Source organism: Gouania willdenowi, chromosome 24, assembly GCF_900634775.1.
Source record: "Gouania willdenowi chromosome 24, fGouWil2.1, whole genome shotgun sequence".
Lineage (NCBI taxonomy): Eukaryota > Metazoa > Chordata > Actinopteri > Blenniiformes > Gobiesocidae > Gouania > Gouania willdenowi.
The window spans coordinates 11,195,943-11,213,076 of NC_041066.1; the positions used below are offsets into that span (position 1 = coordinate 11,195,943).

General features: G+C 36.1%; 2 protein-coding genes across 3 annotated transcripts; one reads left to right on the plus strand and one right to left on the minus strand.

The window, feature by feature from the left end:
• The first annotated feature begins 4,202 nt into the window (after positions 1-4,202).
• On the plus strand, positions 4,203-6,514 carry mixl1 (Mix paired-like homeobox). The gene is made up of 4 exons (XM_028440263.1): positions 4,203-4,311; positions 5,445-5,662; positions 5,750-5,837; positions 5,914-6,514. Exons 1-4 carry the CDS (start codon positions 4,215-4,217, stop codon positions 6,489-6,491), a joined length of 981 nt encoding a protein of 326 aa, XP_028296064.1. The 5' UTR covers positions 4,203-4,214; the 3' UTR covers positions 6,492-6,514.
• On the minus strand, positions 6,503-16,579 carry lin9 (lin-9 DREAM MuvB core complex component). Of its 2 annotated transcripts, none has more exons than XM_028440261.1 (15): positions 16,455-16,579; positions 15,210-15,242; positions 14,813-14,904; positions 13,511-13,630; positions 12,990-13,120; positions 12,622-12,747; positions 12,350-12,507; positions 11,553-11,686; positions 11,346-11,474; positions 11,043-11,144; positions 10,871-10,951; positions 10,656-10,781; positions 10,376-10,546; positions 7,560-7,657; positions 6,503-7,421 (listed from the first exon to the last, which is right to left on the minus strand). In XM_028440261.1, the coding sequence occupies exons 1-15, from the start codon at positions 16,483-16,485 to the stop codon at positions 7,316-7,318; spliced, it is 1,638 nt and encodes a 545-aa protein (XP_028296062.1). In that variant the 5' UTR covers positions 16,486-16,579; the 3' UTR covers positions 6,503-7,315. The 2 variants fall into 2 exon arrangements, with proteins under 2 accessions (XP_028296062.1, XP_028296063.1); XM_028440262.1 differs by lacking the exon at positions 6,503-7,421 and adding an exon at positions 7,838-7,893.
• Positions 16,580-17,134: the final 555 nt, after the last annotated feature.

The window sequence follows — 17,134 nt, forward strand, 5'->3', positions numbered from 1 at the left end:
TACGTACGTGTACTTCGGTAAACCGTACCAATAGCACCGGGGGTTGTCCGTACAGCAACCATGCAAAAACATACCTCCTAACAAAAATGGCATCAAGCAAATGGCTATCTTCCTTGTGTAGCAAATAAACACAAATTACAGTAAGAATGACGTTAAACACAATGTTTCAGCTTTGGCGCTGACTCTTCTAAATTTCAAGTCACATTGTTGCCATTTGACAACAAACCCTTTGATAATGGTGAAGTTAATAAACTTTAGAGAGTTTATTTTCTATCTTCAACCGTATAATGGCGTTAACCTAACCACTAGATTGGACAAGGTCTCGTCTGTAATGGCTGTATCTACAGACCATGGAGACGCGGCTCCTTAGCCACCGTCAGAGATAGACATTACTAAACGCCATGGTAATTACCAATCTACGGGAAGAGATTTGTTGCCTTTCTAACAAGCTAAAAAAATAACTATATTATACAGTATAATAGCATTAACCTAATCACGAGGAACAAAGCCCATAACCATGCAGGCAGACCTGCTAATAGTGTATCATGTTTTTCTGCAGTCAGTGCCTTCTCCTCGCTCTTCTCTCTCTTTTCTGTTTCAGGTGTCTAGATGCTGGAGCTGACAGTTCCTGATCAATGAATCACAGCTCAACTAGTTTGGAATGCGCTGAGAGTATATCTCTCTATCCTGTTCTGTTGGTCCTTCTGTCCACTAACCCCAACCAGTCGACGCAGATGGCTGCCACCTCTGAACCTGGTTCTACTGGAGATTTTGACCTGTTAAAAAGGGAGTTGTTTCTTCCCACTGTCGCTGATGCTTGTTCATGTGGATTTGTTGTTTTTTTTTTCCTTTTTATTACAAATTTTATATTTTGATAGCGCTTTGAGATGACTTTTGTTGTAATTTGCGCAATATAAATAAAGTTGAATTGAACATTTGTTTGTGATTTGGTCATTTTTGTTTTTCGTGTCCTTTTATGTATTTTTTGCTGTCATTTTGTGTGGTTTTTGGAGTTAATTTGTGCATTTACTTCGTAATTAGACCGAGGGCCACCAGTGACCCATGCTGGTCTAGTTTAACCATAACGTACTGTAGATTATAATACTTGTCACTGTTGCACAATAAGGCATAGGCGGAGTTTGAGATTCTTGCCGGGGGGGAGAATCTCAAAAAAAAAAAAAATACATATTTTTTTCTCACCTTTCAATATCATAACAAGCCATCACCACTTATGTTGGTGTATGGCTTTAAAAATAAATAAAATAAAATACAACATTTAACAAATTGTGTGAAGTGGACATAGTATTTTACAGCTAAAAATGTAATATTTTTTTCCAACCTTATTTACTCCCATTCAGCATAACACCGACCACATTGCCATGACACAATGTGTTTCCAAATGTCCTGTTTAGGATAATTATAATATTAAATGCACTCCAGCTGAATAAACCATTTGACTAATACACAACGAGTGCATGCATCACTGCAAACATGTGAATACCTCTTACCTGTCTGTGCTCAGGTTAGATGTATAGTGGCCTGGAGATGAAGATTAATCACAGGCTGAGACTTTCCAGGTGTGAACACACTTTTGTCTTTGCATAAAGAAAATAAAAGCTGGCTGGAAATGGTAAATGTTGATCCCAAAGTGTTTTTACTGTCTGATGTGTAGTGTCTGAATTACAGTGGATTATTAGCCGGTTATAATAAAATATATTCAAACAAGCCGACATGGAATTTCTGGACCTTTTGTATATTTCAGGTTTCTACGTTAATGATGAACTCAACCAACATTAAAAACCACCAGCAGACAGCCAGTGTATGCACAAAATACATAGATAATAGTCCTAGAGCATTGCGCTGAAGATGCTTTGACTGTGAAAGTAAATGCAATTGTTGTCTAAATATAAAAATATACCCGTCTGGGTTGCTACCTGACCACTTTACCTGATCCACCTCTGAATCAAATGGAGATGACCTAGTCCTATTGGTGCTCACATCAGAGGACTTTTGAACTATTGTGTATTGAGATTGACCTTGTTGACACTACTGGGGCCAGGAAGTATTGAAACACAACACATGGGTTGTTGGGAGCAGGAAAGTCCATGCAGAGGATGATTCAAGCAAACAATGTGTATTGTCCATTTTATTTGTATTCATAAAGAAATCTGAAAGTGAAGATCTATTTTATGGGTTGTGAAGTTGTGCATGCGAAAACTAACAGCAACTTTTTGCAACATTTAGCAACAAACCATGTTTTAAAAACATTTTGAAATTTTTTTTGGCAAACAGTTGTGATGTTTTTTTCATGTAAAAATATGTCAATGTTAAATCTAAATCTACATGTAAAATATTAAATCTAAAGATTTAAGATTTACATTTAAAATTTAGATTTAAATGTAACATTGAGATGTAAGATTTAGATTTAATATTTAACATTTAGACTGAGATACAACATTTAGATTTAACATTAACATTATATTTTTACGAGAAGAAGAAGAATATCACAAATTTCACTGATATTGCTGTAAATCTGGTCACAAGGAACATAAAAAGATTGAGATTTTTAAATGTGGTTTGTTCCTAAATGTTGCCAAAAGTTTCTGTTTATTTTAGCGTGCACAACTTTACAATAGGCACCCTTATACTATTTAGATAACTGATAAACAATAGAGGGTATTTCGAATTTACAATAACATAGTTTAACTTTGTTATAGGTTGTGTGACAAGTTTGTGTTTTTTCAAATGTAATCTTTGTGAATTTGACTATGCAAACAATATGTATATGTTTTCTATCTCTAGTAGGCTGCATAATTAAGTATTAAGTAAACAAAAAGAATGTCCTACAACACTAAGAATATACAGGATTGATTTATGACAACAACAACAACAACAACAACAAAACTAGTTTGGATTAGGGTTTTTTTTTATAATTGGATGCAGATTTGGTTGTCTTGATTGATAGAAAAAACTTTATTGTCACTACAATGCACAATTTACACAGTAAACATGGGGTGCCGATTGTTGCGCATGATAAAATAAACAACTTTTTGCAACATTTTTTTTATGTTACTTTTGACCAGATTTACAGCAATATTTGTGAAATTTAAATGTATTCAAAGTTAAATATAAATGTTACATTTAAATATAAATGTTACATTTAAATATAAATGTTAAATCTAAATGCTAAATGTTAGATCTAATTGTTAAATCTAAATTTAAATTTGAAGTGTAAATGTTAAATGATAAAGCTACACAGTGAATTTGCATATAAACTAAATATTTAGTTTCACCTGTGATATTTAGATTTAACATTTAGCATTTAGATTTAACATTTAGATTTAATTGTATCATTTAGATTTAACATTGACATGTTTCACAAATATTACTGTAAATCTGATCAAAAGTACACAAAAGGGAATATTTGTGAAGTTTGTGATGTTTTTTCTCTCGTAAAATATAATGTCAACGTTAAATATAAATGTTACATTTAAATATAAATGTTACATTTAAATATAAATGTTAAATCTAAATGCAAAATCTGAATGTCAAATCTAAATCTAAATGTTAAATAATAAATCTACATGTAAATGCTAAATGTTAAATCTAAATCTAAATGTTAAATAACAAATCTAAACAGTAAATTTGCATATAAGCTAAATATTCAGTTTCACCTGTGACATTTAGATTTAACATTTAGCATTTGGATTTAACAGTTATATTTCATTGTAACATTTAGATTTAACATTGACAAATTTCACAAATATTGCTGTAAATCCTGTCAAAGGTAACATTTAAAAAAAACAACAAAAAAAAACATACGTTTTTAAAACGTGGTTTGTTGCTAAATGTTGCTCTTTATTTTACAATACGCAACCTTACAATCTGAGCCCCATAAATAAATGAATAACGCATGTCTTCCTCTCTTTGAAGCCTACAGGTCCATTATCAGCTGCTTTATGTATACCAAAGCGGATAAATGTTTTCTCTGGGATGTGTATTGAGAGTGTAGAATCCATTAAAGCTTCAGTCAGCAGACATGAGGTTCGCACCCCTGCAGACGTCCTCTGCAGTGCCAGTCTCTGCCGATGGTCCCCCATGTTCCCCCGTGTTCACACGTCCGCACAGCGTCACCTTTGATCGCAGGAGGATTAAAAGCTCCAACACGTTCTCTGTGGACGCTTTCAGATGCTGGATGCAGGACGAAGCGGAGCATGTCTGCGGTTCATGGGAATACGCGCGTCGGGGATTTGAACAACTTCCAAATGTTCCAGGAAAGAACTCTACAAATGAGCAATAGGACGAATTCAGGTTGGACATCCACTTCAGGATTTTACTCTCTTATATTTTTTAACCTTTCTAAGCACAGCTCATAATATTTACAATGTGGCTGCTATAAATGTATGCACCAGTTCCAGCTCTGGTTCTCACATTTTACATTAACTTTAATCTACAAAAAAAAAACAAAAAAAAAAAACCTAAAAATACCATGACGAACTGCATTTCCCTAAGAAGATGCAAGTGAGAGGAATAAGCTGTACCCCTTGGAATCAGTATAATTACTACAGTAAACTGTAATATAATGACTAAAAGCATAATGGCTGTGTTCACTGTTCCAATAGGTTTGAATGGGAACATTTCAATTCCAATTTTCAACTAAATTTGCAGCACGAGATAGGAAAAAGAATCTATTCTATAATAATAAAGTAAATGGAAAACAATAAAGAGAATATTGTACATCTTCACTAATTCAGCAACACAAAACATGAAATCAATGCTTTTTTTTTTTTCCTTTCTCAAACATAAGGCCCGCAAGTCAATTCATGTCCGTCATGAGATCCGATCCGGCCTGCAGACGGATTTTCAATAAAAGGAATAAAAATATATTGGGCCATTTTATCATATGTTATTCAGATTTTATTTATTACTAAATTTCATTAGATGAGTGTTTTTCAACCTTGGGTTCAGGATCTCATGTGGGGTCACCTGAAGTGTCTAGTAATTGGTGTAAAAAAAATTTTATTTTAAATTGAACAGTTGAACTGTTTTCTATACCTAAACGTTATATAAATATCTTGTTCAAAAAAATGTCTGAGCTGGTGTCACTTTGTGCACTAATCCTGGCTACACTGCATTTGTAACACAGGATTAAAATAACATGATTAAAAACTAATTCTAGAAAAAGAAATGTCTGGGGTTGAGGGACATTTGTAATTTCAAAATGGGGTCACAACCTAACAAAGGTAGGGAACCTCTGCATTAGGAACATATATTTTTTAAATAGGTTATATTAAACTGTGCACTGGTAGTTGATAAGGTTTTTTTTTTTTTTGCTTAAGTCTTGCTCTAATCTGCACATTTTTGTGACTCAGGCTGAACAAACCCTGCAGAACTCACTTCTTTTAGAATCTTTATGCTAAAGCTGTATACGTGTTTGTTTTCAGAGTTTGGAGCATCAGATGTCACCAAGTTCTTTAACTCCAACGCTGCTCCACGGGCAGACAATTGTGTGGCAATGCTGACCCACAGGAGAAAAAGGACTAACTTTACGCAGCAACAAATCGAGGTTCTAGAGAGGGTTTACGCAGACACTAAATACCCAGATATCTACCTACGAGAGAGACTGGAGGCTCTAACTGGCCTCCCAGAGTCCAGGATCCAGGTATGTACGAGTGAGGCGTGATTTTCTTGTTTAATTAACAGATTGTCACAGGGGTTTTAACTCTTATTTTGTTTTATAAAAATCAAGGTGTGGTTTCAAAACAGGAGAGCCAAATCCCGTCGCCAGGTTAGCTCTTCAGTGTCCAACGTGCAGGCTAGAAACGGACCAGAGAAAGGTCACTACACATACAAACATTTATGTTTATTGTTGCTTATATTCTCATATATTAACTGCTTCATTTACCTTTCCAGGGTATGACAGCCATTGCTCTGAGGCTCAAAGAACAGGAAGTTTGGGACTTCTGGACAACTTCAGGCCCCCACTTCACCAAAACACAGAGGACATGCACAGGACCGGCATTTCCACCAAATCCAGTGGTTACGCGCAGTCGCCTGGCTCCTGCATCTACAACAAGGAAGCCATCAAAGTGAAGCCTGAGCAACCCAAGCAGCACGAGATGAGCGTTTCAGTTCCAGGCCCATACGTCCAGTTTCATTCGAAGGAAAGCCAACATCAGCAGCACAAAGTCGATGCCATGGAAACAGGAAACAGGCGCCCACAGGTTCTAGTGGAGTATGACAATTTCCCACCAAACAAAACGATTGGACCAGAGATGAAAGTCGTGATTCCTCCGATCCCCACTCAGAATAACTTCAGCAGGTCATCGACCAAAGAGAACTCAGGCCAAATGCAGTATCCACAAGTTAGCGCCGTTGAGGAGAGATTCAAGACCCTGCACTCCATTCACAGCTCGCAGGCACAGGACCTGACTGACTCTGATACAGAATGGGAGGGTGAAGCCATGTCTGGTTTTAGTAGCTTTATGTGAAGTGTCAAAAGAGCTCATAGTGATATAATACACAGCACGCAGGATAGAACTGTAAAGAAACTGTATATAAAAAGAAAAAAGTGTTGATTTTTACAATGTATATTTGACAATAAAAACAAAAATGCTCAAGCGTTGTTGCAACATGTGTAATATAAAAGACAATGTTTATGTACACCGTGGCGCTTCCATATACAACTTTACAAACCTAAAAACAGTTTTATGAACACATTAATGAAGACATGCTAAATGGGAGAACGCTAACATGAAGGTATCAAAACCCCAGAATTCCCCTATAATAATAATTAAAAAAAAAAAAAACTTTTTTCAGTGCACACAAAATTACAAAAGCCATTTTCAATATGCCACAGAAATATCAATAGTCCAAATGAGAAAATATTATACAATTATCAACAATCTACAAACGGTGTGTAGTGCTTAACATCAGTGAAGCAACAGAAGACAACATGAAGAGGGCAAACAGACTAAGAAAAGTCTCAGAACCACACACGCTCAACAGGTGAATAAATAAATAGGAACCATAAAACAGTTTGAATCAATGCTTGGCACATTAAACCAATAAATAATGTGAGACTTCTGCCTTGGAGACATTGCATTAAAATAAAGGCTCACACTCAGTTGTGGATGTTTAAATCGGGACAGAATTGAGTTTCAATAAAAACATACTTTCAAATGTATATGATGACAACATTTACAATTCTTTGTTGATCTTTAGAACAGATAAGAGACAGCGACAGTTTTCAGAGTGATAAAAAAGTAGCAGAAGTCCAGCAGGAGCCTGAGTGTGGTGGGAATAACACACGTCCTCAGACTGCGTTAGTGTTATTGGCAGCGAAGGCGTGCAGGTTACCCAGCTGACTAAGGCCACTCTGAATGTGAGCCACATGGACCTCCACATTATTCTGGAAGCAACTGACAGAAGAAAGAGAAACAAATCCAACTATTTAAACATAAATGGAGAACAAAAGACGAGACACAAAAACTGATGTTGGTTATGCTAAATGTTACTCTTCTTTTTGAAATGAGATTGAAGCTAACAGGGTTGTATACCTGAGGTTGGAGGGATCAATCGATGCCTTGATGTCATTCAGCGAGTCCGTTAGCGATTTAAACTCAAATGAATTCAGATCTCCTCCGTCTGCTAGACACTGAAACACAGTGAAGGGACAGTTAACACACATTTACTAAATAAAAAAAAAAAAAAACAGTCATCAACATCCCCCGCCAGATTGGTTGTCATTATAACTCAACCTTTTTCTAAATGTCCTAAATCTAAGAACTTCCATATATACATGAGAAAATATTATTACATCAGAATGTAAAATTACCTTAAACGGTTTCTAAGAAAAGCTGTCCCCTTTGAAGAGGAACAAGGGCAGTAACTCTGGAAAAAATAATTGTGCATTTCTCATTTTCAAACTCCATCAAGGTATTTATACCCTGAAGCTACACACCAAATTTGGTTATCCTATCTTAAACAGTATCTAAGAAAAGCGGTCCCCTTTGAAGATACCTCGAACAGAGTCCAAAAAACGGAAAAAGGTCAATAACTCCGGAAATAATAATTGTACGCTTCTCATTTTCAAACTCCATCAAGGTATTGATAGCCTGAAGCTACACACTGAATTTGGTTATCCTATCTTAAACAGTTTCTAAGAAAAGCGGTCCCCTTTGACGATACCTCGAACAGAGTCCAAAAAACGGAAAAAGGTCAATAACTCTGGAAATAATAATTGTACGCTTCTCATTTTCGAACTCCACAAGATATTGATAGCCTGAAGCCACACACCAAATTTGGTTATCCTACCTTAAACGGTTTCTGAGAAAAGCTGTCCCCTTTAACTCGGACGGACGAACCTATATCTCCCTTCAGACTTTGTGGCGGGTAAAAAAAAAAGCAATCCAAGTGTTGCCAGTTTCAAACAAAGCTGCTGCTCACTTTAAATGAGTGCAACATGAACAAAGATTTTGGCCATGGTTGTCAAACATACATATTAAAAAGGTTATTTGTTCTGCAAGGTGTAGAAAGTCTATAGTAAACATTAACGGTTTGCCTCTAAAAAACAAATAAATTTAAAAAAAACTAAAAAAAACTGTTAAATGCAAATTGTCCTGCATGGACAAACTAGTTAATACAGCAGCTTTAGTTTCAAAAACCAACTGTTAATGGATCTTAGATTATGGATTGCGGATTAAATGCCAGAATTGTTACGCAAATGGAACGACTAAACTCTATTTAATTACAATAGAAGAAGATAGTTTTGCCATCTTCCTTAGCATGTGCTTCTTTAGTTTGTGTTGTTATGCAAGTCAGATGTTGAAACTTGAGGACATAAAAAATTTATGTCTAGATCATCACAAGTGATGCAACAGGTAATGCAACTCGCCTCACAGCAAGGAGCTTGTGGATTCGGGTCCAGCTGCTCTGTCTGTCTGTCTGTCTGTTCAGGGTGACTCAGCCTTTTGAGATGAGTACGCAAGTACAGAAGATGAATAGACAAGTAGTTTTATAATACAAATAACTAAATTACTTTAGAAATGTAGATATTCAGAGAAAAATTCCTAATCCACTTTGATCTTAATGTTTTATGGAGGAAAGAAGAGAACTCAGAGCACAAACCTGAGCCAAACGCCAAATCTCCTCTTTGCCAGATATTGTCAGTTATCGGGATCAGTGTTCCTGATCATGGTACCATGATCATTCACATTTTAAATACTCCATTAATAATGATACAGTAGGTCCAAAAGTATGGGGACCCCCATTTTTTTTTTTTTTTTTTTAAATTGCAATGAAATGCAAAATCCAGATCAGATTCACATAAAACTTGTTCAGGTAATTGAGGAAGCAACATTTTTAAAACTGTGCATTGATCTATATTATTCCTAAAATTATTCCTAATTACTTGTTCCCTATTCCTTGGCGAAGGCAACAGAACTTCATTAGATTATAATTATTTTGATAATCAACCTGTAATTCATTGTACCAAACAAAAAGTTTCATTGTCTTTACCTGTTTAGATGAATTTACTGGCTATTATAATCTTCCTGAAATCATACCAAACATGCTAAATATTTTTTATTTCGTAATATAATTTGATATGCTTCAGCAAATTTAATAAAACGAGAGTTATGTTGAAATCATGCGAGATTACATAGCTAGAGCGACGTGAGCCAGACTCTCACCAACACCCGTTTAACAGGAACAATACCATGGACACATGGAATCCCACACAGCAGTGTGATGGAGGTGGAATGCTTGTGTCGTTATGTGTCACCAGGTAAAACTCATCAGCATTTATAGTGATACACTGACAGCTAAACTTGTCTTTTCTTGCTGTTTTTACTGTTCCTATATGCTGCTTTTATATGTTTTGTGTTTTTACCTGTAGCACTTTGAAATGTGTTTTCATGTGTAAAGTGCAATACAAATAAAATGTATTATTTTCATATTTGAATGCAGTCATAATAATATGAACTGCTTGTTCATCACGACACATTAAAAACACACTTTAGATAAAGCTCTGCATGAATTTCCAACCACAGGATAACACGATCATCAGACGAACAGTTACACGTACCGCAAGATTTTGAATGGGATTATGGGTGAAATTGCACATCACACTTTCTAGAGATTCAATCAGCCACTTTCCGGTGAAAAATAGCATTTAAATGCTTGATATTGCCCCAAAACATGCATGTGAGGCAATTCCGTGCCCTGTACTGTAGGTCAGAACACTATCTTTGTTTCAGAATGTGAATTCCAATTTTTCTGTCTGATTGCCCTATAGAAAATATTGTGCTACTTAACTGGTCATGCCTGCTTGAGCACAATATGCTATAGTTATAATTTTCCGCTTTGTTTTTACCTTAATCTGTAAAAGCAGTGCAGTAAGGCGAGAAATGAGATGTGAAAGGTTGGTGTTTGTCACGTTTGGATGTTGATCTTTTATCTGCACCATCTGCTGCGCCTCGTCCTCACAACGCAACCTGAGTTCAGTGGGTTGATCAGCTGGAACCATGCCCTGATCTGGAGCAAGCTGAACAAGTCATGATGCAAGATTAGAAAACAAATCTAACTACTTCGTTCTTTGTCTCTTGATCATTGATGAGATCTAAACAATTCATGTGAAGATTTGTTTCACTTACTTCACAACAGAACTGCTGGACTTCGTAGAGCACTTTATTGAGATCTTTATTCAGCTGCTCCAGGTTGAGCACAGTGGTAGCATACCTCCGCTGGAAATCCAGGTCTATCGGCAGCATGTACGACTTCTGTTCACACAAAAATAAGTGTAAACCAGAGAAATTAGACTTTATCTTAAAATATATTCAATAGACTTGATAAGGTTTAATGATCATACCAGTTTTTCAGCCTCTGTGTTCATTTCCTTTAAGTGTTTGATGTGCTCTTTTTTGATCATGAGAATTTTGGACAGTCTGGTCTGTTAATGGTGACAAAAAAATTGTTCAAACACCATGTCAACATTTTAGAATGTCATCTTTTAGTTTCACATCAGACAGGAAACAAGGTACCACTTGGATCAGGAATTTAACAGGAAATCCACCCAGAGTATCTCCATCAGCTCCAGGCAGTTTGTTTCTCCATGGAGAGTCGGTGATAAGAGAGTCATTATCCTGTCAATTAGACAATGATCAGCTAATGAATACATGTACACAAGCATAGGATGTACTGCATATCTGATGTCAGGGTCTCCATACAACATAGCTTCCTAAATAAAATAAATAATTTTAACCTAAAAACAAATTATGTAAAAAAAAAATAAATAATGAAACTGTCACAAAAATAAAAACAAACAACATTTTGAGATGAAGTACCATTTGAACAGGGGTGGTGACAGAAGGGTAAGGCCCTCTCGGCGGAGTCATGAGGTTTTGCATGTAGCGAGCTGACCGATGAGTCTGGGCAAACGCTGATATTGGCATAGTGTCGGTGGGTTCATTGCTCTGAAAAACCATAAAAAGGAAGTTTAGAATTTGGATCAATGGGCTTTAAACAGTGACTCAGTCCAGTAACAAGCTTACCAGGACTTCATAATCAGGCACAGTGTGTGTTCCCAGACCAGTGCGGTCAAAGGTGACTCGATACGTGGCAGCACTAGTGTCAACTGCATCAATCTGTCCTGTGAAGAGCCCATCGTGGACACCTCGGAGTCGAGCTATGGAGAGAAAGACAGTTTTGGAAATTAAAAAAATAAAATAAATGTAAAATAACATGAAATTAATGAGTGAACCTAAAAACAAAAGTATTTGTTTGTACATAGATTAATTGTAAATACTACTTTAGGAGCTTTTCCATCAATAATTATTTGCCATCTTTGGTTAATTGTAGGGGTGTCCCGATCCGATATTGATATCGGTCCGATATCAGCCAGAAAACGAATATTGGATTTTATCGGACTGCATCTAAAATCTCCACAATGTTTTATATGTATTAAAATGTAGAAAACTGTAAAGATTATGTTGAAGGTTAAAATGTATGTAACCAATTGGTTAATAATAAATGGGTCAGTTTTTCTCATACCTACTGTTGCTGACTATTGTTGAATAACATCACCACTTGATCAAGCGTTTCCTAACATTCCACACTACAAAATAAGTAATAAAAGTATGCATGATTCGTGCTGCTATCGTATCGGATTGTTACTGGCCAATACTCAAGGCTGCAATATCAGTATCGTATCAGAAGCAAAAAAGTTGTATCGAAAAATCCCTAGTTAATCATTATTCTTATAATTTATCAGGACAGAGCTGAATTGTATGCGTATTTAAGTCTCTAATTAAAAAAAACACACAATAAACAAAGTTAGAAGCAATCTTACCAGTAACTTTGGTTCCTATAATGAGAGGCAGAGGGATTTCATCGGGAAGGTCTTTGCAGTTGGACACATCGGGCAGTTTTCTTTGCTGCAGCAGACGCATTTTCTGCCGCTTCTGCCTCAGTGCTGTTCGCTCCTCAGCAAAGAAAGCAGAAGAACATCTGGAAAACCGCACCCATTGCAACACAGGAACAGCCATTATTTGTTTTTTTTTTTTTAATGGAGTTTGCAACAAAAATGTGTCTTAAAATCAAAATTATGAGATCCCAGCATACCGTCGAGGTTTTCCCATCAGTCTCCTGATTGTTCCCCACTCAACTCTCGTCAGCTTTCTTGTTAGAAGGTTGGGGAAGCTTTCTTTGAGACAGAGGCAAAACTCATTGTCACCCTCGAAAAGAGGCCTAAGAAAATTCAGAGAAAAAAAACATGAGTACAATTTGATTGCATAACTACTATTGTTAAAACCAAAGATATGTGGTTGTGATAATTAAACTTAAATAATGTGTTTTATTAAAAAAACAAAAACCATCAAATGTCCAACTCTGCAACAACAGTAAAATAAACATATGTTTAAATGAGACATTTGTCAGTTTAATTTCTACAGCCTTTAAAAAACATTTGGAGGGTGAAAATTATACTTTACCTGTCAATGTTGGAATAGAACCATTCATAGATGCACCATTTGTGAGCTTTGGGAAGCTTTAAGAGGTTTCGCAATCTCAGCCCAATTTTCTGGGACGCCCTTTTATCTGGTGTCACAATGTTGGAGAACTTCTGCAAAAAGCATAGAGGAATTAGTACTTAATGCATAGGTTATTACACAAGTGGACAGAAAATAAAAAAAATCCTAATGTGGTCAAGTAAAAAGGCTGATTAAGTCATACTTTAAATATTATTTTTAAGGAGACAAAAATGAAAAGAAACCCCTCAAACTTACATTAGTGACTGAACGTAAACAAAAATTGATCGACCCAAGTTCTACTAAAAATTTAGGAAAATAAATTACAAGGTTTCCTAAAAGGAGCCCATTCTTTTAGGATGGTATGATTAACTCATAATAAAGCACACAGGACCAAAAACCTTAAGATCATTTTTTCTCTGATAGATTCTACTGTTTCATACAATATGAACACTGCAAAACTTGTATAGTCTAGCCGTTTTAACCTGCGGGGTGGTGGTGACCCGCTGACTTCTCCGAGGGGACCTGGAGGGAGGTCGCTGCTGTGTGTGGGGAAGCTCATCCTCATCCCGAAAAGAACGACTCCTCTTTGAGCTCCGTGTGGGCTGCAGAACAAAGGAATCCAATGATGAAACAAAGGAAAATACGTTTCACAAAAGAGTAAATAAGGCCTCACATCCACCAAGATTCCCAAATAAAAATGACAGAGGAGAAATAACTGTAAGGACTAACCAATAGTACAAGATGTTAAATTTATTTAAAAGCTGTTGTCGCAAGAAACTCCAATCAATGTCCAGGTCACACAGTTAAAGTGGACTTTACGCAAGTTTAAAGAAAGTCAATATCCAAGCATTATTTGTGTTTTCTTTGGGTTATTCCAATATTTACAAAGTGCTGACAACTTGTCGTTTTCTCGTGTCACTCAGATTCCAGGTAAAAAAACCTTATACCGTACATTCCTGGTTCTCGCCCACCCTACGAACCTGCCGCACTAATGAAGCGTCACGTGGTGACTTCACATCAACATACATAAATTTAATATAAACCTAGAAAATAGCTCCTACAAACTAAAGTACTCTTTTTACCCCTCATCTGACCGATGCATTTTATTATTTTGAAAGCACATCACTTACTAGGGGTGGAGGGAAAAAAAAAATCAATTAACATAAGAATCGTGATTCTAATCATCCATGATCCTGAATCGATTCATAAACTTCAAAAATCGATTAAAAAAAAAAAAAAAAAATGACAATAACCCGACAGCATACACCCAGAGAACAAAGGGATGGAGAGAGGAAAATTTTATCTCAATAACAAAATCACATATAATAATAGAAAATATTCTAAATTGACTCAGCCGACAGCCCCAGCGCCCTAAGAGGCTGAGGGGCCACGATACCCACCTCCTCCACTCTTTTTCTTATGCCACTTTTTTTTGTGTATACCTTGAATTTATTTTCTGAGAGTTGAGACTTAATTCTGGAAGAAAGAAGCAGCTTTTATAAAGCTTTTAGAAGAAGCTTTTATTTAGGCAATTTTCTTTATGCAAGTTATTTCTTGTACAGTAAGTAAATTTGTATTTGTTTAGCATGAATAAATGTTACCTTGTGTCTTAAAGTTGAATTATCTTATACAAACTGTATTGTTGTGATGTCATAATTTGCCTTAACACACTATGCATTGTATCAATTTTTGAATCGAGAATCGTTTGAATCGAATCGTGACCCTAAGAATCGGAATCGAATTGAATCGTGAGACACCCAAAGATTCACATCCCCATCACTTACAGTGTCCATAGTGAGAGAGGAATGCCGACCCCTGGTGTTGTGAGCTCTGGGGAAGCTATTCTTTTCATTCAGAGTATTGGACAAACTGCCCTCTGTAAATGAAAATCAAAACAACAATCATATCAGTCTAAATGACAGGAACATTGACTACATTTCACAGGTGCACAAAACATTTGCTGGATTTTTTATTTATTTTTTAATATTTTGTAGAACACTCAAACTGTTAATTCATCAATTAGATACTTTGAAATACACAGAAAGCCCCCCAAAATAAATACTATTCTCTTAACTATACAAAAAGGAATGGGGTTTAAAACCATCTGGTGAAACTGCTGCACCAGGGGAAGAAGTGTTAAAAGCTTTAATGAAAATGTATTAAAGAAACTTTGCTTCATACCTTTTAAACTGACGAGTGCCTCTGCTGAGGAGCCTGTGAACGAGGACAAAACAGGACACAATAAATGCATAATATCACAAAGTCAACATCAGACTACGGATGTCGCGATACAACTTTTTCATTTCCGATATGATACCGATATTGCAGCCTTGCGTATCCGTCAGCATGAATCATACATAGTTTTTTTTTTCTTTCATGAAAAAATAATAATGACCTATTTTGTAGTGTGGAATGTTAGAAAAGGCTTGATCAAGTGATGTTACTCAAACACAGAACAATAGTCAGCAACAGTAGGGATGAGAAAAACTGACTCATTTATTATTAACCAATTGGTTACATAACTTTTAATCTTCAACATAATATCTACAGTATTCTACAATTTAATAAAACACATAAAAAATTAATTGGGGAAAAAAAATCGGAGAATTTGAATCCGATATCCGTTTTCAGGCTAATATCGGACCGATATCCAATATTGATATCGGATTGGGACACCTCTACATAAGACACCAGCTTGGTAACTGCATCCGAACTGCTTCCATCTTTGACATATAAACTAAGTAGTCCACATAGTGTAATATTACGGTGTATGATTACAGGGCAGTGGATGGGTGACAGATCCGACAGGCACTGACAGCAGCAAGTCAGGGTTAGCGGACTTTAGGCCTTTATCTCTAATGTGAGCTGTCAAACACGCCTGTTAACACACCGGCTTGACAATTCCTACATAGAAAATAATACACAAATAGTGTGGACACAAGCAGATTGTGTTCGAAAGAAGATATAATGTCCATCTCGACTGTTTCAGCCTGTGTCCCTTAATGCCAACCCCACGGCAGGTGAACCAACTAAAACCAGCCTTAACACATTGGGAATTATTTCACACACACAACAAAAACAAAGATAAACTCATCACTCATGGCGCTGTGGTGGTCCAGTCATTACTAAATGTCTTTTGTATGTAAAGCTTGTCCGTTAGCTCGAAGCTAGGCTAGCGGTATTTGTTTACCCGGTAGGCTAAAGTTACTTGTCCAACTCCTGCATTAGCCATGGTTAGCCTCCGGTGCTAACCAGCGCTAGCTGACTTAAACCGACTCAAAATTAGATTTTATAAAGTATTCTCAAAACCTACACCAACTACTATATAAGCAACACAGAGAGGTGATATTTAGGTGTTCAACGGAAGACTATGGGGTACGTGTGCGTTAGTTGGACCTTGCTCGTAGGATAGGTGTTGTTACTCACTCTCGTCTAACAGCTGGTCCATCTCCGCCATCTTGAATGAGCCGCGCCGCTTTTTCAAAGAGCTCGTCAGGATGCATTCTGGGTCTATGCGCAGTCTCTACTGCAGTTTGACCATTTATTATGGTTTAATGTCTCCAAAAGACGCCTAAAACCTCCATTAACGCACATTTGACGACACAGAAATATAGACATTAGCATATGACGAAGGGGGAAAAAAAAAATCAAAAAAAAAATAATCAAGGCCTAAAGAGCAGACATTATTGAATTAAGTAAATAAGTTCCTTTAATGAGAAAAATACCAACATGTTTTTGAATTAAAATATTCTTGCTTAATATTATACAACTGTTTCAAATCCCATACGGGCTGCTATAAATAATGATTACTTTTACTTTCTGCCCTAGTTAACTTCCTGATTATGGGTGATACTTCCGGTTGAAGTTGACTAAAAAGCATCAGAACTGGTTCTTTTGGTAATATTTAAGTAAATGCTATGCTTGCTCGTTTTCAATGCAAGTTATATTGATTTATTTTAAGATAATTTGTAATAAATAACAAAATTGATATTTTGTCAAATGTATTCATATTTAAATGTGTTATCTACTTAACACTAAATCCATAAAACATAGTCATGTTACATGCTAGCTACAACTTTGAAACTATTATTTTACAGCCTCACTCA

Bases quoted from the DNA above. Each gene is read 5' to 3' on its own strand.
- mixl1 (XM_028440263.1), top strand. From the start codon at position 4,215: ATGTCTGCGGTTCATGGGAATACGCGCGTCGGGGATTTGAACAACTTC. The intron at 5,663-5,749 runs GTATGTACGAGT...ATAAAAATCAAG, and splicing joins TCCCAGAGTCCAGGATCCAG to GTGTGGTTTCAAAACAGGAG. The intron at 5,838-5,913 runs GTCACTACACAT...TTACCTTTCCAG, and splicing joins TAGAAACGGACCAGAGAAAG to GGTATGACAGCCATTGCTCT.
- lin9 (XM_028440261.1), bottom strand. From the start codon at position 16,485: ATGGCGGAGATGGACCAGCTGTTAGACGAGA. The intron at 12,508-12,621 runs GTATGCTGGGAT...GCGGTTTTCCAG, and splicing joins CTGATGGGAAAACCTCGACG to ATGTTCTTCTGCTTTCTTTG. The intron at 11,475-11,552 runs GTAAGCTTGTTA...ATGGTTTTTCAG, and splicing joins TGCCTGATTATGAAGTCCTG to AGCAATGAACCCACCGACAC.